The 24772-nt window shown below is 42.4% G+C and overlaps 1 protein-coding gene across 9 annotated transcripts in view; it reads left to right on the top strand.

The window, feature by feature from the left end:
* The window catches only part of LOC119164485 (phospholipid-transporting ATPase ABCA3-like), a 145668-nt gene that overhangs the window by 18944 nt on the left and 101952 nt on the right, over positions 1-24772 (top strand). For 8 of the 9 annotated variants that reach the window (XM_075871856.1, XM_075871858.1, XM_075871854.1 and 5 more), the window contains 2 exons: positions 13939-14178; positions 23905-23979. In XM_075871856.1, coding sequence (XP_075727971.1) covers positions 13939-14178; positions 23905-23979 — 315 coding nt within the window. The remainder of the gene's footprint in view (positions 1-13938; positions 14179-23904; positions 23980-24772) is intronic. The other variant, XM_075871855.1, reaches the window with a different exon arrangement.

Genomic DNA, 24772 nt, shown 5'->3' with positions numbered 1-24772 from the left:
GCTGCTGACGCTCTATCAGTGCCATTGGCAAAGATTGGCCGCCAGTCAAAGTTCTTGTTTAGAGTGTGCACATTTGTAAGCTTTAAGAAAAGGTAGGTACACAAGATAAAAGCGAATTTGTATTGTTACTTTGCCTCTTCAGCAGCCCAGTGAGCTTTCTAAACGAGCCTATTATTAGAATAATAAAATATAATTTGCTAACCTTTAAAGTGTTAGGGTCAATGAAAAAAATGTAGACAGTATTGAACTTCTATTTAGTTTTTGCACCGAAATGATGGTTTTAGAGTGAGCACAGTCTTCAGGAATTAAAATGTGAGATAACTTTTTATATATATATATCTACTGCTATGAGCGACTTCTCGACATATGACATGACATGTCATCACGAACCTGGCCACTGAAGGTATTAGTGGTTCTGATAACTGTACGATTCGAAATGACTCCGATATGACATGAGCACCACAAGTGAAAATACATGCACTACTTTGTTCCAAGTTTTCACTGTACATAAGGCCTGCGCAAACAGTGATACTAGAGTTGTTGGACGGGCTTCTAAGAGATCAGTTGCGCTTCGTGTGTGTGGAATGTACACCTGAGCTGCAATCGAAAGCACTCGTTTAGGAACAACAGCTGCGGTTACTGTCTCGCTTGAATCACCGCCTGTTATCTTGCGGCCTCTGCACTCTTATCAGTGGTCGAGCCTCTCGCAAGTTTCCGTGTTTACTTTATGACTGGGATGCAAGCCCACTCCACTACTCATGGAACCCCTGCAAAACAGACTCCTAGGATTATCGTCGTCAGCCTGCAATTATTCCTTACAGCCTGTTCATGTAATATAACTTCGTGTGAGTGAGTTGGTTCATTCGAAATGCGTTTGTAGGCGGTAATACTGCAATGTACACGTGCCAAGGCCGCTAGAATTTTTCCTCATCTGTAAACTTTTCCTAATCCCGGTAAAAATTTAGCCCCTTTCACCAGACTTAATGAACGTGAATATAACAAATTTTCGCCTTTGGTGAAGGCAATGAAACATATTCTCGCTTTTAAAACCATGTCCTAAGTATACATTTGTAACAAATATATGTCAATAATAGAGGCATTTATATATCATATGGAATTCTTTGTTGTGAGGTTTCATATCTTCATAAAAGAAAGCAATCAGTCAGATATGTCTCATCATTCTGTTCACCTTGGTTAGCCAAAGATTTCCATGTAGAGTCAGAATATATTGTCTGAGCCGCTTGAGAGGGCAGTGATCGCCTCGCTGTCAGTTGTGTTCCCATAGTATGATTTTCGTAGTTTGAACACCTAAAACAAGTGAATTGTTTGAACCTTGCAAACACTGTGACACCATGCCTTACACGTTTGTGATTATTGCATTCGAGGGCTTGCATGGCATAGTTGTGCTTGTTCTGTAAAGCTCGGCGGAAAGGTGGTGAGTTGGTTTGGATATATACCACTTGAAATGGCACGAAAGGACTACCACAAAAGAAAGACTGTAAAAGGAACGGCGCCCTGCCGACAACTGTGTGTTGTCCCGTTTACCATCTCTCTCTCTCGTGGTATTCTTTGTGCTTTTTTGAGTTTCCAGTGAGCAGGCTTCAGCATCTCGATGCTTTTTGGAAGAAGCGTGTGTGAAACATCAGTGGTGCAGTTTTTTTCGTGGGGGCAAGCTAATGTGGAGTGTTCCTTATCAGCCGGAAAGAACACATCTCATTTCGCTCTCCAACCCAGCTGGTGTCTCAGCATTGCAGCTCCACTTATCTCTATGGTACAGTGATGTCCCCGAAAGGTCATGACCTATTTCACTTGGTTTCCTGAAGCACGAAGGAGATAGCGAAAGTGTTGGGGCAGTGTAAGTGGTGGTTGTGATTATGTAAACATACTTATTGATAAGGGCAGAGTTTCTTATAGAAACCTTGGCGTTAAGAGAGGCTGGTGAGGGGCAGTGGTATGATATGTGGAGAAAGAATCAGTGCGATGCTTTGTACCAGGGATTAAATTTCGCCACCAAAACAGTCATTTCACCGATTAGGCTTGTATTCCTAGTTTGGGCTACAGAAGTTACCACTATGCTTTGCATCATGTCAATCTCTTTGTTTTCCTCCCCAACCATGGTTCTTGGCAAATAAAAGCCACACTGATATTTACTGCTATTCATAAAGATCGAGTCCTCCATAACTCTATGCAATGAAGACGGATAGGTTGGGGCAGTGATACAATGCATGGAAAGAGAATTGGTACGATGCTTTCTGCCAGGTTCTAAATTTCATGATTTAACCCCGAATTCCATCTAGGCGTACGTCCCTGTTTTATGTTCTATTATTAGTGCTACCCTTAACACCACACTGATTACCTCGAATATCGGCCTCTTTTTTCCCAATCTTCACACTTGGCAAACAAAAGCCTAAAGATTGATGTCGAAGGGACTATGTCACATGCACCTTTTTCTTTATTGCTTTGGGTCTTGGCTCTCAACAGGAAACGGTGTGACGGTAAATCACTCGCTCTAAGCAGAGAGAGAAAATAAAAATGTGGAGCATTACAGCGTGTGCACGCAACCGCTCCAGCTGGTAGCCTGTGCACCTGCGGCCCTCTTTTTTTTTATTATATCTTCTTGGGTAGTTGCGCTCGGCATACTGTTCATGTAAGGTGCGCTAGTATGCTTTCTAGGTCTGCGCTAGGGTGGCATTGAAGCTTCAGAATTATATTGCAGGGGAGCTGTCTCATTTTTTTAGGAGCAAACTATAGCTCAGGCTGACCTGATTGCCTTTCTGCCAATAAATTTGTGCTCGACCCTTTGAAGCCATGTTTTGGTCGTATGTGTAAAACTGATCTTTTTCTTTTTTTCCCTATTGATAAGGTATTCTTTAATGAACTGTCTTCTTGCTTTTTTTTTACGGTTCGTTCATATTTGTGGCCAAAATTAAGGTTTTATTGTTAAATGACTTGATAGGTTCTTGTAGTCATTTTTGGCTCAGCCAACTGTTATAGCCTTCATGAATAATGCATGATTGATGCAGCACTTCAAACTAAGATGTAAGAAACAAAGGTCACAAGACGAGTGCCATCTCACAACTGACAGAGTAATTAAAAAAATTAAGAACACATAGCAATTCGGAGCATGGAATTATGGCTAAGATGTTGGGCTATTATGCTCGAGCATGCAGGCCTGATATTTTAATGTAGCATTAAAATGTTTGTGCTAGTGAAGTGCAAGAACGGCCTTGTGTTTACATTTGAAGGCAGTCCATTCAAAACATGCTCTAACTATTCAAGATGAGATTAGATGTCAGGCAGACTACTGATGTCGCCAGAACCTCTTGAGATACTGCCAGACTATTGGGACACCACTGATGAGTAGCATGCACAAACCATGACCATGTCATGGAAAGTTTAGCCAATTCAAGCTCTTGATTGGGCAGTGAAGGGCAGTGTTAGTTCTCAGTGTTTCCAATACATGTTATTGAAGGAAAGCAAGTTTGGCAACCTCTGGCAACACTGTCACTCTTGCAACCGCATGGTCAGAACATGGTCACAACTGTGTTCTGTCAACACTGCAATAAAGGCCAAGTTACACATGGTCAACACGGCCGTCGACCACAGCGCTGATCTGAATGCTATATTCCGGAGTTCTTCTTTGAAGCTACCTGAGCTCTACTTTTGCTTTTGCTCAACGTCACCACCAAGGCTGTTGGTGGTGATGTTGAGCATATCATGTGGAAGCTGCTGTAGTGTATGTGGCGGAGGAGACGTGGCATTAAGTCGCAATGCTGATTTCTGCTCATGCTCATGTCCGCCGCAGTGGCGTAGCGGTTACGGTGCTCGGCCGCTGACCCAAAGGTCACAGGTTCGATCCCAGCTGCGGTGCTCACATTTCAATGGAGGGGAAATGGTAGAGGTTCATGTACTCCGCAATAATGTCAGTGCATGTTGAAAAGATCAAATTTCCAGAGCCATCTACTATGGCATCACTCATAATTGTACTGTGATTTTGGGACGTGATACCCCAGATAATAATGGCATTATTATTAGTAGTATAATTAATATTCTTCTCGCTCAATGATTAAATTGTACCTCAATCCCACTTTGGGGCATCAGCGAAGTATTTATCAGTTTTATAAATTTATATAGAACTTAAGAAGAGAGTGACTTATGGAACAGCTTGACAAAATGAAAAATTTCAACTGTCCTCATTATTCTTCTCTTAACTGTGGGCTGTCATGTGTATAGCCTGTGGCACTTATGAAAAACTGAGTTTTTGTACTGTAATTGCAGATTAGACAACTGCTGAAAAAGTGTAAAAAAAAAAAGGGAGGCCTTGCACCAAATTTTTGTGTCTCTTTTCCGATTGGGACCCCAATGGGCAGTTTGCGTTTGTGATGAATGTCTTAAAAAGCGGGGGGGGGGGGGGGGGGCTCATTATTTATACTAGATGCGTGTGGCCTCACTGCAACAGGACTTAATTAACAAATGCACTGCATGTCCTACAGTAAACCATCATCCATCATGTAGGAAGCATTTTAATAGGCAATCTTGACTTTGCTATTGCACAGGTAAGCAATGTCAGTTTTTTTATAATAACACAAAATTGGAATAAAAAAGGAAACTAGCAAGGTATCTCCGCTGTCTTTCAAACTGCATAGGTTGAAAAAAAAAGTGAGGCGCCTGTTTGTTCGGGGCTTGGAATGTTGAAATATATCTGAAAAAGTGGTGCAGGCTTGTACTGCCCACATATTATGAAGAGATTGCAGGTAATGCTGCATTTCCTTGCTGCTTTAACATTCACTGTACGAAAATGGGATGGTGGCAATGCCAATAAAAAAAACAACTAAATTGTGGTGTCTTACCCACTACACCCACGATGTGATTGTGTGACACGCCACATTTTGTTTCTCTTAATTTAGATGTTTAGGCTCATTTTGGGTGCCTGTACTAGTAATCGACGCTTGCTAACTGGATATTCTAGTTATTTGAAAACAATATCTTCGGTCTTTTGCATATTCATAATAGTGTATCATCTTGTCCAGTAATGATTTATGACTGAATTTGCCTACTGTCTTTACTCATATACTACTAGCAGTGGCCAGTGTTGGCAGGTTCTCGTTTGTTTTAGATGCGGAAGCATCTTATACTCGCGCCTTGTAGTGCGCCGTCCGCACCGCTTCTCGAACATTCGACAGCTGACGCGCGCGCATGCGCCGTCGTGCCGTCGCCCACTCTTCCACCATCTGTGCATCCCTTCCTCCTCTACACACCGCGCGCGCTTCACTCCTCCACCATCTGTGCACCCTTCCTCCTCTACACACCGCGTTCGACATCTACAATTCTCCTGATTCTCCAGTGGACGCGCATGTGGCGTCGCGCTTCGAGAACATTCAACAGCTGACAGTGCATGCGCCGTCGCGCGGTATATATACTCAAGGTCGGCGCTCGCTCGCTCAGTTGCCGCTCGTCGGTTGGTTTGTACGGCGCGTCGACGTCCAAGGTCGCGTGAAATGAATTCCAACGAATCCACAAACACAATGATCGACGTCCCTTTGACCAGCGCCGCCCTTTCGCATACGTGTGTACGTGTTCACTCATTTAACACCCCCTCCTACAACCACGTTAACCAATTTAGTCATCGACCCAAGTAAGTCGCAATTTAACACCCCATTTCACAACCACGTTAACCAATTTAGCCATCGACCCAAGTAAGTCGCACTTTAACACCCCGTTAACCAATTATACGCTCCGCATCCTCCTCAGTGTTCCCCCGAGGGAAGCTGCGGGCAATTTTTTTTGGCTACCTTCAGTTTATTGGCTTCTTTGCCAATGAAGAGAATGCCGTGCTGCTGTGCCTATTTCAAGACAGCATCATGAGCAGTGCTGTTAATGCGTTTCCTTTTGGCTTGCCAACATCTTTTAACAGGAAGAGCAGTCTTCTTGAAATATCAATAAATGGTAACATAGTAAAAAAAACTTTTTCTTCACGAGGTTTTAAAGTTGGTACAATAATATCAACAAAGAACTTATTCATTTATAGAACTTAGCTTGGCATGTTTTTCCATTCATTATTTTCTGGTCACATATTCGGGCTGATGCTCATACTATTTTTTTATACGTGTATTCGCATCACCACTAAAGAACATTTCAAACCTGCAACTTTGTCATTTCGTTTTCCTTGGAATACATTACTCCACAACTCATTGTTAGCAGAGCATCGAAAGAGGCGTCTTTCGCAGCTGTTCTTTTTCAGATTTCACCATTATGTCAGTTACTGAAAGGAGTACTTTCTTACAACTTCGTGCGCATTTGCTTACTTATACTAGACTGAAACGATGGGGTGCGCATTTGCATAGGCGAGTGACAGCTGGTATCGAAGAAAGGGGCTCGTTTGCACCTTCTATTTGGCATGGTGTCGAGATGGATGCATTTGAGCTGAAGTGAAGTCCTGGTGGATGTTGTAAAGGAGTTGTAAAGGCAAGTTTAAGTTTTAGGAGACACTTTTATAACTCGCAGACGTCGGTGGCGGCATTGTATGTGAAAAACCGGGCACTGGTGAACACGCGGAAACGCAGCTCTCGTAAATGTACCGAAGGCACGCATATTTGTATGTGTTGTTTTATAATAATTAATGCCCTCTTTATCCTAGGCTTGTTTCATATTAATAGTTTCTGATGTGGAAAGCTCGTCTTTTATTGTGATGGCTTGTCGTCAATGTTACAACATTTTATTGTTGCCTGAATATGAATGCATATCTGTTATTTTCTGCAGCAATGGAAGTGTTGCGCTGTTAAGCAAGTGAATTAAGGTCCATAGCATTGAGAAAGAAAACACTTACCAGTGGGCTTTGCTCATTGCAATAAAAAGAAATAAATAAAAAAGAAAAGAAAGTATACTCAAACCTTGTTATAACTAACTTGCATCTTAAACGAAAATAGGTTTGTTCTACAATGGACTCTCAGTAGACAAAATTATGCCGAACATAACTCCTGCTCAAATGAAACAACTGCCTCTGATAATTTCTTTCATTTGAATATACTGTAGGCTTTTCATGGCCAATGCAAAAGTGGAGGACAAGAAAATACATACTAAACATCGAAAAAAAGATACATACACAAAATAACAACAAAGTGGATAGACTTTCAATAGCTCATAATTCAAATTGGACACACTGTATTAAGTTAATAAATGATTGAATGGTGTTATAGTACACAATATTATTATCTAGTCTGTTTCAGTGGTGAATAGCTGACGGAAAAAGAGAATGTTTGTGAGCGTTGATGCGACTGAAAGGTTGGTGAATTGTTTTAGAATGGTTCAGTCGCAATGAGTGTATACGCTGGTCTAGCAGGTAATGAGAATGGGATATGTGGAATTTACCATGATATACTTGGTAAAGAAATTTTAGTCGTGAAATAATTTTGCGTTGCGAAAGTGGTTTTAAGTTTGCCCCCGCGAGCAAGCCTGCAGAACTGGATCGTCTCGAGAAGTCTGAATATACAAACCTAACTGCCAATTTTTATAATTTTTGTATTGTTTCTATTTTATTAATGAGGTGCTTTTGATGTGGACTCCAGATGAGACCGGCATACTCTAAACATGGTCTAATTAGTGTTTTGTATGCATTATGTTTAAGGTGTGTTGGTGCAGTGCGCAATTTTCCCCTTATAAAGGATCTGATTGGTTCCATACCTGAATGCTGCAACCCAATTCACCTCTCAGTAAACAGAACTCTTGTTAAACGGAACTTATTTTACCAGTCCCTCTAGGTTTCATTCAATGAGAGTTTGCCGCAGTGGTGCAGCTGCCGATCCGCAGTTCGCGGGGTCGATCCCCGCTGTAGCAGGTGCATTTTGATGGAGGCGAAATGGTAGAGGTGTGTGTACTGTGCGATGTCAGTGTTCATTAAAGAACACCAAGTGGTCGAAATTTCCGGAGCCCTCCACAACAGTCTCTCTCATAATAATATGGTGGTTTTGGAATGTTCAAACCCATATGTTATATCCATATAATGAGAGTCTACTGTATTAGAAAATTCGTCATAAAGGTATATTTGTATAATGACGTCTATCGCACTACTATTCATTTATTTCGTTATAACAGATGTTTTGATATATCAGAGTTCTTTATATCGAGGTTTGAGTAGCGCATAACTCATGCACACATTGAGCTTCTTTTGCCCACATTTTTCCAGTAGGTCCAGATCTTGTGCATTTTTTTTTTTCAAGAGATTTGGATATGAAACATTGTGGACGAGTCTCGGGAAGGAAGCCGAGTGATCGTCACAGAGCGGAAAGTCTAGAGGGAAAATGGTTGTTAGCTGTTCTGCACAGATGAGGGGCTGGCGAAGGTACCTTACGTATAGACAACTCGGCAGCGAGTCTGCAAACCATACATTACTCTTCTCTGTGCAATACAAAACCTTGTACAATGTGTCACTCGCTCTCGTCTGCCTGTGCTTGTTTTTCGATGCACATTAAATTAATGATGCAGTACTTCGGCATGACAGCTAGTAGGTGCCAGCCATTGCTCAGTCGGTTCTCACGATGGATCACTTGTAAGCACAATGTTGAACATGTGATTGCAATGAATTGAAGAAGTAAGTGTGAATACGTATAGGACAAAGCACTTACGAAAGGTAAAAGTGCAGGAAAAACGTGTACCAAAAAAGGCATGTATTGTAGGCATACTGAGGTGAAACTTTGAATCAATTTAGATGGATAAATTGTGCTCAGAAAGCTCTAACAATATTAATTTTGCAATTGTAGGTTTAACAAAAGGTAACGTCAAGGTTCGTTTTGCAAATTTCATGCTGAAATCTCCGCGATAAAATCATAGATTTTAAAGTGTTTTTTTTTTTTTCATGTCTTTGGCACAATGAAGTTTGCTGAAGCTTGGTATGTCAAATCTGCGGCCCTCAGAGGACAGTCCGCTTCATTTTTACTCATTAGGAACTACTTGGGCGGTGATAGACGCCTTTATAATCTACGTCATGGCGATTGGTGTGGGAATATTGAAGTCACTTCGCCGTCCATATTTTTCTTTTGCATGCTATCCCATTTACCAAGCATCCTCTTGCGGAAAGCTTGGTAATTTCAGTACTGTGAAAGAATAATAAGCAATTTTGAAAAAAGGATTGTTGTCCTTTTTAATTGTCCCTTTAAGACAGATGAAGGCACTACGTCAAAATTGTCTTTTAACGGTGATAAACACTTCTAAGGATCGCTTCTTTTTCATCCACATTTTTCTTGAACTTTCATCTTACGGAGTAATGGATTACCAGTGTGCCCAGACTGCTGTGTCTGAAATGAAATGAGAAATAAAGGTCTCATAAACATGCGGGATATGGCAGTCACGATCCAGTGCAGGAATTCTTGCGCACACAGCTGTGGGCTCGCCAGCAGCCTCAGACCTTTACGTACTAGCACATTTTAAATCGAGCATTTTCGTCTCGGCGTATGTGTTCTGACGGCTGCCGCGTAAATTGCGTGACATTCTGCTGATACGTAGCGAGCTCCTCCTTTTTATGTGTCTGCCCTGTTTGTGAAGAGCGCATGCGTCATCAGCATTCTTATTCGAAAATGTGTTATGATTTCCAGCGAAAAATCTGTATGATGTCTTTTATCAGAGTCCCCTAAAGCTAAAAGCAATGCACTTTTTGTGCGTGCTTAACTGTTTAAAAGGACATTAAAAGTAATTATTAAGTCGATTGATTGCTGAAATATGGGCACAGAAATTTCCTGGGGCACTGTCGAGCCAAAGAAATGCTTGTTTTAAAATAAAATCATGTTTTAGTGGTCCTCACGGCAACTCACCTGCCTGAGAGTGGACCTCCTGTGTAGCACGGGCCCTGCCCGTCTCCTGCCTTTACTGCATGGTCGCCAACACTAGCAGCAGCTGAGTGATAGCGGGAACTGCAGCAGCAACAAGGGCGATTGAACAATTTTCTGCTTGCCTGGTTCAACTGGGTCCCGCTACATGGCACCACCTAACCAGGCGAAAAGAGAACTTTTGAACCACTCGCGCCATTCTCTACAGTAACGCCAGGTGGTTATTTTTTTTTTATGAATCAAACAGAAGTGGACAAGTGGCATTTTTTCACGTGTTGTAATGCACAGAAGGCTCTTTTTTTTTGGTGCAGCTGGTTTGATTATCACTAATTAATTGTAGGTAGAGGCTTTGATGTCATTGGGATCATTTCAGAAATGTCCCACTCACAGAGCATGTGGTGTCGTGCATTGACCGAAATTCCTCGATTTGTAGAGCACTGCTGTTGTTAATAATGCCATTTTAGGCATTCCCAAACATTGATCTTTCACTCTAACATTAATTGTTATTTGCTTTAGTCTCCTTTCAACAAATTTAGACTGGCATTCATCAATGTCTGATGATGCAGCACGCTTTGTCTAACATTTTTCTCTCTGTGTATGTGTCCAGACAGCTTCCTTGCAACTTGCATGACATTTTTCCAATGAGCAGTGCACTCATTTTTTTTATGCCTTGCTCTCTTTGTGGTAGGCTGCTTGTGTTGTCAACAACTATATTTAAAGATGCATCGTTACGGTTTGTAGCGAGATGATGGCCTATCATTCAGCGCAGTCCTCTGTAGCACAAGAAAAATTGTTTTTGAAGGTGGTAAACAATTTAGCAGATTTAGAGTAACATTTGTCAAAGTCTAATGATCGATTGACAGCCATTATTGCCGTGTCGGGAATGAAGGCTTTCAACTGAGTCTGTACAGGAAGAAAGTAATTGTGAAATAGCTCAACAACGCTGCTTGTCAAGCTCAGTCTCCCAGTAAAAAAATAAATAAATATGTAGGAGAGTGTTAAAATGTTTGACGTATACTGAAAATAAAAATAAAAACCATTAACAGACTGCTAATATTGTATATCGCTAATTAAGTTATCGTTCAAAAGAGAGTGCATGGCTATTTCAGTAGGAACTGCCCATGATGACGAAACCGTGTGCAGTATCGTATTTATGAAAAGCACCTGTTGTGGGCAGTGACTGGGTGATGAGTTGTAGGCCTAGAAACTGCCCCGTAGTATGTTATGTGGCTGCCTATAGGACAGGTATTCATCTAAACGTTTTCTTTTTTTTTTTTTTTCATATTGTAAAGGCACTTGAGTGCCGCTGATGTCTTAGCATGCTCACCACGTAAGAAAATGATGTATTATACAGGGCTGGTGTACGATCATGCTTATCGTGAATATAAATAAATAAGCCAACATTCAAAACTTGCGTTACAAATTCCTCAACAAGACATCTCCATTAAATGTAAAAATTTGTGACAAACGTGTATTCACAACACCTTCGATGGCAGATTTTTCATTTTTTTTTCCTTCATTAAAACCAGGGTGCATGCTCGCGATCAAATATGAAAAAAAATCAATGACTCGCTGGTAAAATTTCTGACAATTCGTATTTAACCGATAAACTCCAATCTTAAACGGGCACGTTCAACATTCAGAGGGCGTTTTCAAAGCCGAGATTCATCAGTCGAAAAAATTGCACCTGCATTAGCGGCAGCAACTTCGTAATGTATGCTTGCATTAATTACCACAAGCCTTAAGGTTGTGATATGAACTACTAGTGTAGGCATTTTTTATTCAAGTATTTGTGCTTTTATGTATATGTGTTCGTGCGTTCAAGCCTTCTCGGCATCTCGAACACACTTAGTGCGTTGGCATCTTTTCGTGTTCAAGTATCATTTCGTCTAGAGATTTCAGAGTAATGAGAATAATAATAAAAACAAATCCTTTATTTTTCACCAGGAAGCTCCAGGGGGACTGGAGCTTGGCTAGCTTCAGGCCCCCCTCCCCCCATCCAGCGAAAAAAATAAGGTACACTTTGGCAAGTGTACAACAATGCAAATCAACAGCTTTTTTAGCAGGTTAAATGAACACAAAGTGAGAAGAAATGAGAGAATAGAGAAGCATGATTATTTGTTAAAATGAAGAGAAGAGCGCATTCATTGGAAATGAAAGTATTAAGAGCACCTAGCAAATACTTTTATGCAAGATTGAATATCGAATTCAGGAGAATTCAAGAGTTACGAAAAAAAGTATACTGCACTAAACATTGGATTTTCTAGAGAAACTAAACTCTGAAAAACACCCTCTAAATAAAAAAAAGTGAAGTCCCCAAACATGGAGCCCTAATTACAACCAGTAATTTGTTACATAGTTGAACCCCTCTATGAGAGACATGTATCATGGATCATTATAGGAGGCGTCTGTTATAAGCAGAATGTAATGTCTTCATGTTCTAACAAATTTTTTAATGCAGGCACTATGGTGCCCTTTATACCCATTTGTCTCTTACATCTGTGTCTTTAGAAAGAGGTTCAGATCTCTCCATATTCACTGCATCTAGGTTAAACTGCATAAGAAAGAAACTATGGTACGTTTCTTGCCGAGTTTAGCATGCAACCAATACGAGGTTATTATCGCAACCAATACAAGTTTAATAATCAATACAGGCAAACCTTTTTATAAGACACTGATGTAACAGACAAGTCTATATAAGAGATACCAGCGTGCTTACATTCAAATAAGTGTTGATGAGAAAATGCATATGTTATACCCTGATTATAAGGGACACCTCATATGAGAGACAAGAGTTGCTGCCCGGTGCATGTGCCCTATAAAGGTTTCAACTGTACACTCAAACCTCATTTTAACAGTCACATCTACCTCTAAAATACTTCCTTATATCATTAAATTTGTTATGACCTTATACTGTTCTTTACACTGTATGTATGACAAAGCTATTCTGCACTTAGTTCTAACCGATAATTCGTCATATCAGGGTTCATTATATTGAGGTTTAAGTGTCTATGAAAAAGGCATTTCATGTGGAATGTAGTAATGAAGTTCATACTGTTCCGCACATTTTTTTTTTTTTTTACGTGCCTGTTGTTGCAGTGTACCATATGGCCAGATTGAAAATGCCCTTGAATTGATAAACTGCCTGCAACAATGCACATTATCCCTCAATAGTCTAACATTTAAGACAAGATCATTTCTGCTAGTCGTACTTCGTATGACTGTGGGGCTGATGTATTGATGAGAGGACTTTCGGCTGCTGACCCGGTGGTTGCGGGTTTGATCCTGGCCGCGGCCGTCGCTTTGTGGTAGGGGTGAAATGATAGAGCCCTACTGTACGATGTCAACGCATGATAAACAACACCAGATGGTTAAGATATCTTGAGCCCTCCACTACGGCATCTCATGATCATATGGTGGCTTGGGGATGTAAAACCCCTGATACTATCACTGATCAGTGGGCTTGTATTGATCACGTCTCCTTGCCAAAATACTTAATACTTGATGCATATAACATTTTGTTTGGCCAGTTTAGGCTTTTGCCTTTCGGTCATAGACTTCTTTTAATGTACGTTGCCTGACACACCCTTTTCTACAAGAGTTAACACAACTTACAAACTTGAACATGAATTCATGAATTCTGTGTGATAACAGTAGCACAGTTCAGGTAGATATTTTTTTATATTTATAGGTTTTAATGTGTTCTAATAACAAGTACCTTGCCATACCATCAGCATATTTGCATAGTGCGTTCTTTGGCTGCTCTGGTCTGCTTCTGTTTCTTCTTGACCCCATTCGTTATGTCTAATCAATGCTAGCTGTGATAAGCAAATATTAAAGACATAAAGAACAGGCTCATTTGGTTAAGAGCTTTGCAGCGGGGCCACTTCAAAACTATGAAGTCCCATCTGCCACATAAAATGGAAAAACAGTTACGATGTGTTATAGTTTTGTGTGAAGGAGGCTGTGTGATGTAATGCCGAAGAAGCATAAGTACTGCTGCCAAGATGACTACAAAAAAAAAAACATGAAAAGTTGGTAAACTTTATTTAAGTCATACTTGAATTTGTTTAGAACAATCCTTGGGTTGTTGTTTTGAATTTTTATTTATTTTTTTCAGATGTCATAGGGTTCCCTACCGAGGAAGAGCTTGAGGCATTCATTGCACGTTATGCCTTTGAGTCACCCGACGGAACGTCGGTGGCCGTCATTTTGCACGGCCTTCCGCCAGACGGATCACCACCGGTGAACCTCAGTTACACGCTGCGCTTCAACACGTCCCACTTCAACTTCAAGACGGGAGAACGGTTTCCCACATTCAGGATTCCGGGTCCGCGAGACGAAGATCACCTCTACTCCTGTGAGTGCTTCTTTTAACGAATCAACCCGGGCACACTCAGCTGCCTTTAGCCAAATGACAGTTGGCTATCAATATCAGTTAGCATCACACATCTCAGGTGCAACTACAATTGACATTAGCATGGCAGTTCGCTTCAGCTGAGGTTGGTAAACCATTCTGGAGGTTTTGGTCAATAATGACCTGTGCTCATTTTAATTTTTAACTTAAGTGGGTTTACGTGACTATATTATACTCTGCGAGAACTTTCTGTGGCAGCACAGCCAAAGCTACGTGGGCAGAGCTTCTGCACATGTGTTACTACGTCAAGTGGTCCGTTTGCGTGCGATTTCGGCTATGCAAGCGCATCCAGCGTGTTCATTTTTGCATTAGCACTAATCAATAAGTGTTACATTTTTTGGGAGGAAATCAATAAAATGATATTTTTTTGAGTAAAAGAACGAGAAGCTTTATTGAAGAGTTCAGATTGATTGCAGAAAACAAAGGCACGTCCGAGCGGGAACTGGGCAATTGAAAAAACAGTGCAAAGGCACGAAAACATTACTACGTACATTTTAGTGCATACTGTGTTGGCATCATTGTTTTCCTTCTTTTGGAGACTCAAGAACTTTCTGGAGATCCTAATGTTTTGTTGTTGTTTTTTTATGGGACGTGAAGGCAACGGGTTGTAGCAATCATGGCCACAATCTGTCTAAGGTCCATAGATGTAATTTAATGTAACTTGTTTTATCTAGACCTAAGGACCGGTCACGAGGAGGCGTCCGACGTTCTTAAATCTAAGTTGGTGAAACGCAATCTTTACTCATCCAAAAACGCTATTTTTGCGCAGTCAACAGCATAATACACAGGAACGCACCTATTGCTCAGGCGAGACTTTGCACTGGCAATTTTATTCTCGTAAATTGCTGTCATCACAAAGCGCAATGAACCACTCCCTCCGTAGACCCCGACGAGCACAATGTTACAGCATGCGATCCTCAGTGTGATCGTATCTGGCAGCCGAATTACAGACCACGTATGCTACGCAATTTAGGAAAAAGGTCATTGCTTTTAAGTAAAGTTTCCAATCACACATTTGCTTTGAAGCAGCTGGTGTTGCTGAAGTTTGACAGGTGGCCGGTGTCACTTTCAAGGTGGCTATAACAATTAGAGTCCCACTTTCGCTGATGGTATCGCTCGCTCACAACTTCTCGGTGATTGCATGTGCGTGAAAAAAATTTTTTTACGGTGCACCACTGCCTTCATTTCTCCCTGCTCGATGAATATCGCTCACCTAATGAACACGCACTCATGTTTGCTCACAAGCTTCGATGTGAAGTTTCTGCAAACAAGCGACGCGATCGTTGTTTACCGGGGCAGGAAAAAGGTGAAACAACACCGGAAAATCAGAAAACCAGAAACGGCAAAGAACAAAAATTCCACACGGTGTAAGCTTCTTAGTAACAATGCGAACAATCTTGAACATAATATTTATATCTTTTCATTTTGTATTTTCCTTTATGCAGAAGCATACCGTATTTTCGCGTGTATAACCCGCACCAAAAACCCAAAAATTTCAGTGGCAAAGTGGAGGTGCGAATAATACGCGGGGTTTTTCCTATAGTGCTGCTTCACAGCAATGCGTGTTGTGCTGTGAAGCCCCTTAACAGTGTAGCGAAGGCTACAGAGGCGGTTTCCGCAAATTCGTGTTGCTCCGCAAGTAGCACGGCAGCTTGCGGCTGATTTTGGTTTCGCATGCTTGCATCGTTGAAACGTTTAGAAAAACATTTGGGGAGAGACAATTCGATTGTTCAGTGTAAAATCTCACTGTCACACCGCAAGTATTTTTTGGACGTTCGTGGCTGCTCAGTGACCCTCCACATGTCCCTACGTCATGGACGCCATGTTTACTTTTGGAAAAGGCTTGCCAAAAAGGTGGTGCTGTCTAAGAAAGTTCCATAATAAATAAAAAAAGTTCCATAATAAATAAAGCAGTCTTTATTTCAGCAAGGCAAATGAGATGTTATAGTGCCTCTAGAGATATCAGTAAATTAATGTACTACTTTTTAACGTTGTAGCAAGCATGCATTTCGGTTCTGTTGTTTCCAGAGTGCTGTTACAGTATACTAGAAGGGGTAGTGCTGTCAAGTTGTCGCCGAGTGTGAGCGCTCTTTACCTCGCTGATACCGCTAGTTCTCCACATCTTGGCCCGTTCGCCAAGCCTAAGTCGATCTGTTTTGTCACCATGAGTAGCGTACGGCGGCAGGCCTTCACGGCACAGCGAAAGCTTAAGATCATCGCCGTCGCCGAGGAATTTGGAAATCGCGAAGCGGGAAGACGGCACGATGTGGACGAGTCCTGCATGCGACTGTGGAGAAAGAAGAAAGAGAGCCTACAAGTCGCGCACCGCGACCGTAGGTCATTTCGTGGTCCCAAGACCAGTGCCTACCCTGAGCTGGAGGCGGAGCTAGTAAAGTTCATCGAAGATGTGAGAAGCAAGGGTCACGCCGTATCGACCGAGATGGCCCAAGTGGAAGCGCGGCGACTTTCGAGGGAGCTAGGCCTACTTCACGAGTTCCGTGCGAGCCGCGGATGGCTGCACCGCTTTATGATGCGGCAAGGGCTCTCAATCAGTCGGCAGACTACAATATGTCAACGCTTGCCGGCTTCTTATGAGGAGAAGCTGCTCAAGTACCAGAGATATGTAATTGGCCTGCGAAAGCAGCACAATTACATTTTCTAGCAAATCGGCAATGCGGATGAAACTCCTGTTTATTTGACACATTGATTGAGAAGACGGGCAGCAGTTCGGTGAGGGTGCTGACCGGCGGGAACACAAAACTGCGCATACAGTCTTGCTTTGTGCCCCCGCCGACGGCACGCAACTGCGAGGGCACCTCGCATCATCTGTACTTGTACGTCATCTTGCACCTGTATGTGATCTTGCAAAGGAAAACTCTACCAAAGGTTCATTTGCCTGCCGGTGTGGTGGTGCGCGCACACGAGAAGGCGTGGATGAACAGTGACTTGTTCGTAGACTGGATCAAGACGGTATGGGAGAAGAGGCCCGGTGTGATGCTCGCAAAGAGGTCCATGCTCGTTCTTCACTCGTTCCGCGGCCACACAACTGAGGAAGTAAAGGACCACCTTTCACGCAACAGCACCAACTTAGTTGTTATACCCGGTGGAAAGACGTTAATGTTGCAGCCTCTAGATGTATCGCTTAACAAGCCCTTCAAAGCGCATGTCAAGCGCTATTACGCCGAGTGGATGGCCGAAGGCTGCTACGACTTGACGCCGACAAGACGAGTCCGAAAGCCTGATATTGCCCTATTCTGCAAGTGGATTGTCGAGGCATGGAAGGCCATTTCAGGTGAGATGGTGCGAAAGAGTTTCAAGAAATGCTGCATCACAAACAACATGGATGGAACCGAAGATGACCTTGTGCATAATAGTGAGGACTGCGGCTCATGTGATAGCTCTAGCGAGAGCAGCGACAGTGAGTGAATTGTGACTGGCCTTGTAGACAGCGTATTCTGCTTGCTAAATAAAGCTTTTTCTGTCTACATATGTGCTATGTTGCTTGAGCAGTAGCTTTTGTACAGCCTTTCCTGTATATCAAATGTGCGGGCAATACGCGAGGATTTTTTTTTCTTTCTCGGTGAGCCGGAAGTGGGGGTGCGGATTATATGCAGGGGTAGGTTATAGGCGCAAAAATACGGTAATAAAAAGGGCGTGCTTGCGCTTCGTAGTTGTGGCTGTGCTGCCACCGAAAGTTGTCGCCGAGTATAGGTTACAACAAAAGAATGTGAACACTGCCCACGAAATCGCAACGCACCTGCCTTTCGGCCATGAAGGACAGTCATGCTTGCTGGTTTCCACTTGAATTGTATGTACTTTTTTTCTGCTAATGAAATTGGCTTGCACATGAAGAGTTAAAGGTTTGTCGATACATACTACCATAAACCTGCGCTTCACCTATGACATTGCATTTCTAAGTAACTCAGGGGATGAACTGCATATTATGGTTACGGTGTTAGACAAGGAGAGCAGAGAAGTAGGTTTTAAAAGTATTCTGCAGAAAACGAAAGTAATGTACAACAACCTCGGAGGAGAACAGTGCTTCGAGATAGGTAATAGTGCACTTGAAGTTGTAAAAGACTGTCTACTTAGGACAGGTAATAACCGCGGAGCCGAACCACGAGACTGAAGTAACTAGATGAATAAGAATGGGGTGGAGCATATTTGGCAAGCACTCTCAAATCGTGACAAGTAGATTGCCACTATCCCTCAAGGGGAAGTGGCAATCTCAAGGGGAAGGTATATAACAGCTGCATCTTGCCGGTACTTAGCCACGAAGCAAAAACCTGGAGACTTACGAAGAGGGTTCAGCCTAAATTGAGGACGACGCAGTGAGCAATAGAAAGGAAAATGGTAGGTGTAACCTTAAGAGACAAGAAGAGAGCAGAGTTGATTAGGAAACAAACCGGGGTTAAGAATATCATAGTTGAAATCAAGAAGAGAAAATGGACATGGGCCGGGCATGGGAACATGCCCGGTCCATGACCTCTCTCACGTTCGGCCAGTTGAATGGCGGAACGTGGGAGAGATCTTTGTCCTGCAGTGAACGTAGTGAGGCTCATGATGATGATGATAACTGCCATAAACATTACATTTGGCTGAGCAGTGACATCAGATTTCTTGCGGAAATTTGCCAGGATGTTTTATGTTTTCTACATAAAACTAGTCACACAAATGTGTGTCTTTAGGGTGAAGTCTGCTATGAAACACTGAAGTTTCTAATGTCACGAAAATGGGCAAGTGATATAGGAACCACACATGCGTCAGTCGTTCAAGCCTCGTGAAATGTGAACCCACAGGACAGCTTTTTGCTCTCCCATAGTAGAGTACCAACTACTTTAAATCATTAACAACTTTTTCTAAGCACACATGTGCCCATTTCTAGTGTGAGGGACAGTGATGGCAGTGGACGGAGCTGGAATTTCTCAGGTTGCAACCAAGTATAAACCTTTTACACCTGTTATCATTAAAATGCATGCGAAATGGAAGTATCTAAATGCATTGTAAAATGTATGGATGCAGAAGCCATTGTGCTGCATCCCACAGAGACCCATGGATGATAGGTAAAGCATTGAATCCGTGGATAAAGACATGTTGCAATTGACGACTCTGCTTCTTTCTAGTCTTTCTTTTGGTGGTAACTCACACCTGCTCACATTAACAGGTACTCACTCTCGTTCATAATCATGCCCACTCACGCTCATAAGTACTCGCGTTCATGCTCAAGTTTACTCACACTTATGGGCACTCTCTCACATCAATACTCATATTTGCTCATATCTATTGGTACTCACTCGCCTTCAGCTCATATGATCACACCCAGCTATGTTGATGAGTACTCACTCACATCTGCTAGGGCTCACACTCGCACCATCTCGCGTCACCTGGCACTCACTCATGCTTATAATAACTCAAACTCACAGCCATTTGTACTCAAGTTCACTCTCATCTGCTCACTCCTATGAGTACCCTCATTCTTGCTCACGACTACTACTACACTCGTAAGTTACATTCATACTCGTGTCTCTTCACATCCCTTGTGACTTACACCTTTGAAATAAGCATACTCATGATTGAACTTGCCAAAATTTCTGCTCTGTTCTCCCTTACAGGTGGCCCCTAACATTCATGTTGCAGTATGCTCCCATTTAGACACTTGTGTTTGCACGCCTGCTAGGTCCCATCTTTGATCATTACCACTCATGCCCACTTAACGTCACCGAGTCTTCTTCACATCTGGCTGTCCCTCTGGATGTTTTGTATGATTCGAGTGGAGCGGCATTCACATCCAAGGTGATCTCTAAGATACTCGCGTTAGATCCGAATGCGCAGGTTTGTAAAGCATAGCCTTGGGGAGAAAGCACGGATGTTAACAATCTTTCAATAGAAATGTCCTTTGTATATGTCTTATACGGGATGTCTGATAGATTTTCACAATAAAATATTCCGGCTAGAGCGGAATTTTATGGAGAATTAAGTTTAGTCCACAGTGAGAGCTCAGTAATTCAGATTTCAACGGAGTGAAATCTCTTTAATTTAAATTTTACGGGACTGGAAGAAGAGACCTAATTTAAAGCGGAATAGGGAATGCGTATTACAAATTTACAGCGCCACCTGTAGACGAATCTGCAATCTTGATCTTCCGTGTTTTGTTTGGCACAAAAACGACGCCGGTTGCACACTGCAGCTTTTACGGTGCTTTAGTTGCTGATTCTCTATCTTCGTTCTGCAATGACTTCCCAATGCTTCCTGTGCTGTTCAGACAACAAGGGAGCCCGGACAGTGCCGCTAATTTTTCACAACAATATTGGCACTGGGCTTAGGTTAAAAAATGACGGGCGTGCCTAAAAACCTTCTAAAACCTCGATTTTTATTTCTCCACGCCAATTAATTGCCCACCTGCAACATAACTAGGCCTACTGAGCAATATAATTATGATGTATGCAATTTAAAAGAGATGGCCTTACATTGCATGCATGCGTGAAAGCATGATTGATCAACATTAGCTTGTCGGTGTGGCAGATTGACGAAAGCAAGGGCTTCCTTAAATACATGTGTATAAGTAGTGTTCAGATGTTGCTGCACGTGTTTGTAGGGAAAACAATGTCGCTACACAAGAACTAATCGCAGAGATTTACGCAGCTTTGCAAGCACAGCAAGGCATCGTGCGCTAAAATACTAAGTTCGCATGCCGCATCTGCCATTTTCTGATCTGCACTTGCGTTGAGGAAAAGGCGGTGTTCTCTTAGAAGAAGTCATCAAAGGGCTGCTAGCCTGTTGACAGCCGTCCCAACAACTGCATCGTCCTCCTGACTGTGGAAGTGAGGCAACCGGCTGTCAGATGTCAAAAGGTGTTCTACATGATGACCAGAATGGTATTTGGATGTGACTCACTTTTTGAAGAGACAGCGGCATCGGCACTAGTGCAAGCTGTCCCACTAATTGAAGGGCAGACCTTTTGATGCGCCCAGTTGCCTAAGCGTGTAACAGATCGTCCTGCCACCTTCGCATGTCAAGAAGAGACCACCTTGGTGTTTTTCTTAGGTGCTGAGTGGAGTGGCAACACCTCAATTGAGCATGTTTATTTGGCGGGGTCGGGTGTCACCCTCGGAAGTGATGTGTGTCTAGTGATAGGAGAGCACAATATATGATCGGAGGAGCCGTTCCTCTGTCACGGATGTGGGGAAAACAAACTCGGCCCCTGCAGGTTCCTTGGACGCGACATTGTCGTGATGTAGCGAAATCTCCGCCTCTTATCACGAAATGTTCGTCATGTAAGGGAAGTGCCATGCAAACACTACTGGAATTAGTTTCCCTTCAGTCTTTTCATGCTGCCTCATCATTTTCCTCCCAATTCTTTGAAGATGGCAATGGGCTGTCCCAAAAACCAGTAGCGACAATGGGATGCTGTGAACCTCAGGTGTCAACACTTCAACGCCCCTTATCCCTTCACATTTACATTTATTTTGCTTCCTTTGGTTAGCATGCACTGTGAGCACGGAGTGCTCAGTAGTGGAGCCATACTATAAATGTAGTTATTTGTTTGTTAGATCTAGATTACTGCATATGGCTCATACCTCAAAGTAGCATATACAGTCACTATAGGTGGATCACCGTACTCATCTTTCCGCTGATCCCTGGCACTTTGTATGCGGTTCGCAATACTGCACAGCATGTTAAAATGCATGTCTCCGTGGCATGCGAAAGTAAAGAGCACAATGTAATAAATAGGTAAGTCAATGAATGCACACTTATAGCATTTAAGAAAACTAGTATTACACTGAATCTACGCTATACATTACAATCACAAAGCTTTTCAAACTAATAGTGGGTATTGAAAAAATTTGCTCCTGCGTTTTCAAAACATTTGCGCTGAACGTTTGCTCTGTATGCAGTGAAAACACGCGAGCAGTATTTTTGTTGGGTTTGCGGCGCACCGCTCATGCACTTGTCCATGCCTCATTTATTTCGAAAGACTATGACACGCTATTGTGAATGGTGCAGACATACCTGTAGATAAACAAAAGAGCTGATGACCATGGCACATCATTGCGCAGGTCGCGTGGAAGGAATGTGGTTTGGATATCTTACAGGTATTGTTAGAACCGTAGTGGGAAATGCAACAGAGATGTGTTGCTGCACAAGCCACGGTAGAAATTTGAGTCTCATCTCCCTCCTCTGCAATGAACACTTTTTCTTCAATGCCTACCTCATATTGTAAGTGCACCCACATCACTAGAGAACAGCAGTGCGACTTTGCAAAGCGATGTGCCTCGTGTAGATGCCGTTCGGATGAGTTTTAAAACGCGCAGAGCTCCAATATTGCTTTCTTGTCAATTTGTGACAGCACAGTGAAGTTCACTGACTGTTCGGCATTGGATGATGAAAGAAAAAGCTCTATTTTCTCAGTCTGAAACCTCCGCCAATGTCAGTAGCTCACCTTCTCCATGGCTTCTTATCAAGACGCCAGCAGACATGTCAGCAGACGATCCCACGGCTGTACCCTACAAAAACATGCCCAGTGTTGCCAGAGTCCTAAGCATCATGAGTATTTATTTATCGAAAGTATTAAAAAAAAGCAATAAATAAGTCTGTATCACATTAATGTGCATTTTCTTGGTGAATACACGAATTCGTGGTACATATTTGTGATTAGTGGCGCAAATTCCATGTGGGACTTCGATCACAATGTGAGTGCAACTCAAAACAGCCATGTTTTAACACTAAATGTGCTCTACCCTCCTCATTTATTACGTACCACCACCACCTTCACGTGCACGTGACTATAGTTTCTTTGCCTGAAAAATGATTAGCAAATGATAGTTCATCGTGATGTCGCGACTGAATTTAGGGCCAGCATGCGGACTGTGACTGAATCTTTTCACCTTCTACAGTTTCCACTGTGTTCAAGTTCCGGGACAATGTGTGCGCATTGTTCAATGTCAAAAGGAAGTCGCCGCATGTTGCATCCGCTGTGGGTGAAAGCGGGGTCGCTATATTAACACAAGATCATAGCGCCCACGCAATTCTGAAGGTGCGCGCATGACCTACGACCACAGTAGATGCAGAATCGCTGAGCACAGCATAGGCTGCTGAATAAACCTGCCTCGCTATTGCAGAATAATGGATGTCTGAAGGGATGTGGCAAAAATGAAACTACTGGTTGTCGCAGCTTTTACCTGCAGTCGCAGCAGTCGCTATCGATGCAATCATGGTAGCTCCCAGGCAGTTCACATGCATCCAGTAAAATCGAAGAAGCAAATGTGCATAAGTCGTAGAAGTCTTGGTAATAAACAACGCGATTATAGCTAGATCGGTGGATGGCAACTACGCTTTGAGAAAGACCCACGGCCATTTGAGTTGCTTGTGAACACCATTTTGTTTTCCTCGGAGTCGAACACACTGACACATTGTGTTTCAGGTGCTCTGAGTATTGACTGAATTAATCGGGCTACAGCTAAATAGGAGTGTATTAATTAGAGTTTGATACTATTAAACAATACATAGATTTTCCAAGACCAGAAAACATGTTGTATTATCTGATCTTCCGAAACGACGATGGGCAACTTAAGGACTTTTTACTGTATATTCTTTCAGTTTCATTGTCTGACCAAATAGCGAATGTAAGATGCGCTTATTTACTAACTTCACCTTCACTGTTTACGCCAGGGATCCGTAACTCACAGCTAATGGACCGTAATTACAAAAATTTACTTCAGCAAAGACCAGGACAAAGTCAAGAAGGTAAGAGGCTGGTGGTGGGTAGGAATAGTTTGTAAAATGTCAGTTAGCTTTTCCATGTGAAAATCTTTTCTCATATCTCATAAATGGGTCATTTTTGAAGGATATTCGGCACCAAGATTCCAACGAAAACTCTACCTCCACATTGACTAAAATATCTTCAATGATTCTGAGAGAGAGAGAAGGAGTGAAGTATTGGAAAGGTAGAGAGGTTACCTCGACTATGTACAGTTTGCTGCCCTGCACATGGGGAGGGAAATAGGGGAGTAAAAAAGAGCGAGCAGAGGCGCATTGAAAACCACACACACAGCGCAGTGTTTCACAGGCGATCGCTCGGTGACGTTGCCTTCAAGTACTGCAGGAGGGCTCGTGTTGCTTTCTGCCCTGATGTACTGTGAGACCATGCTCCCAGGGTGTTTTGTTGAATAAAGGGCAGAGTTTGCTTCATGGTATATAATAATACATGTTGATTGCAAGAGTTTCCTCATAGGAAGAAAAAAGGCTTTAACCAATTTATGCCCGTATAGCTTATGAACATACTTATTAAAAAAAATAATAGTAAATTGGCAGATCCTACATACCTTGTCTATCGATGTTATGCGAAGCATACACTGGGAAGGTGACTGCATTGTAATTTTGTTATTAGGCAAAACGTTACGAAATGATCCTTGAGATATGTATAAATGTTTAATGCCCAGACATACGTTGAACAATCGCATATGTTTTTTATATAACTGGTTAGCAGTTGCATAACGATGCCAACATCTTACTGACCAGCAATTTGGTGATGACATTG

This window comes from Rhipicephalus microplus, chromosome 8 (assembly GCF_043290135.1).
Source record: "Rhipicephalus microplus isolate Deutch F79 chromosome 8, USDA_Rmic, whole genome shotgun sequence".
Lineage (NCBI taxonomy): Eukaryota > Metazoa > Arthropoda > Arachnida > Ixodida > Ixodidae > Rhipicephalus > Rhipicephalus microplus.
The sequence above is the reverse complement of the archived record's forward strand: the minus strand, read 5'-3'. Positions and strand labels throughout refer to the sequence as shown.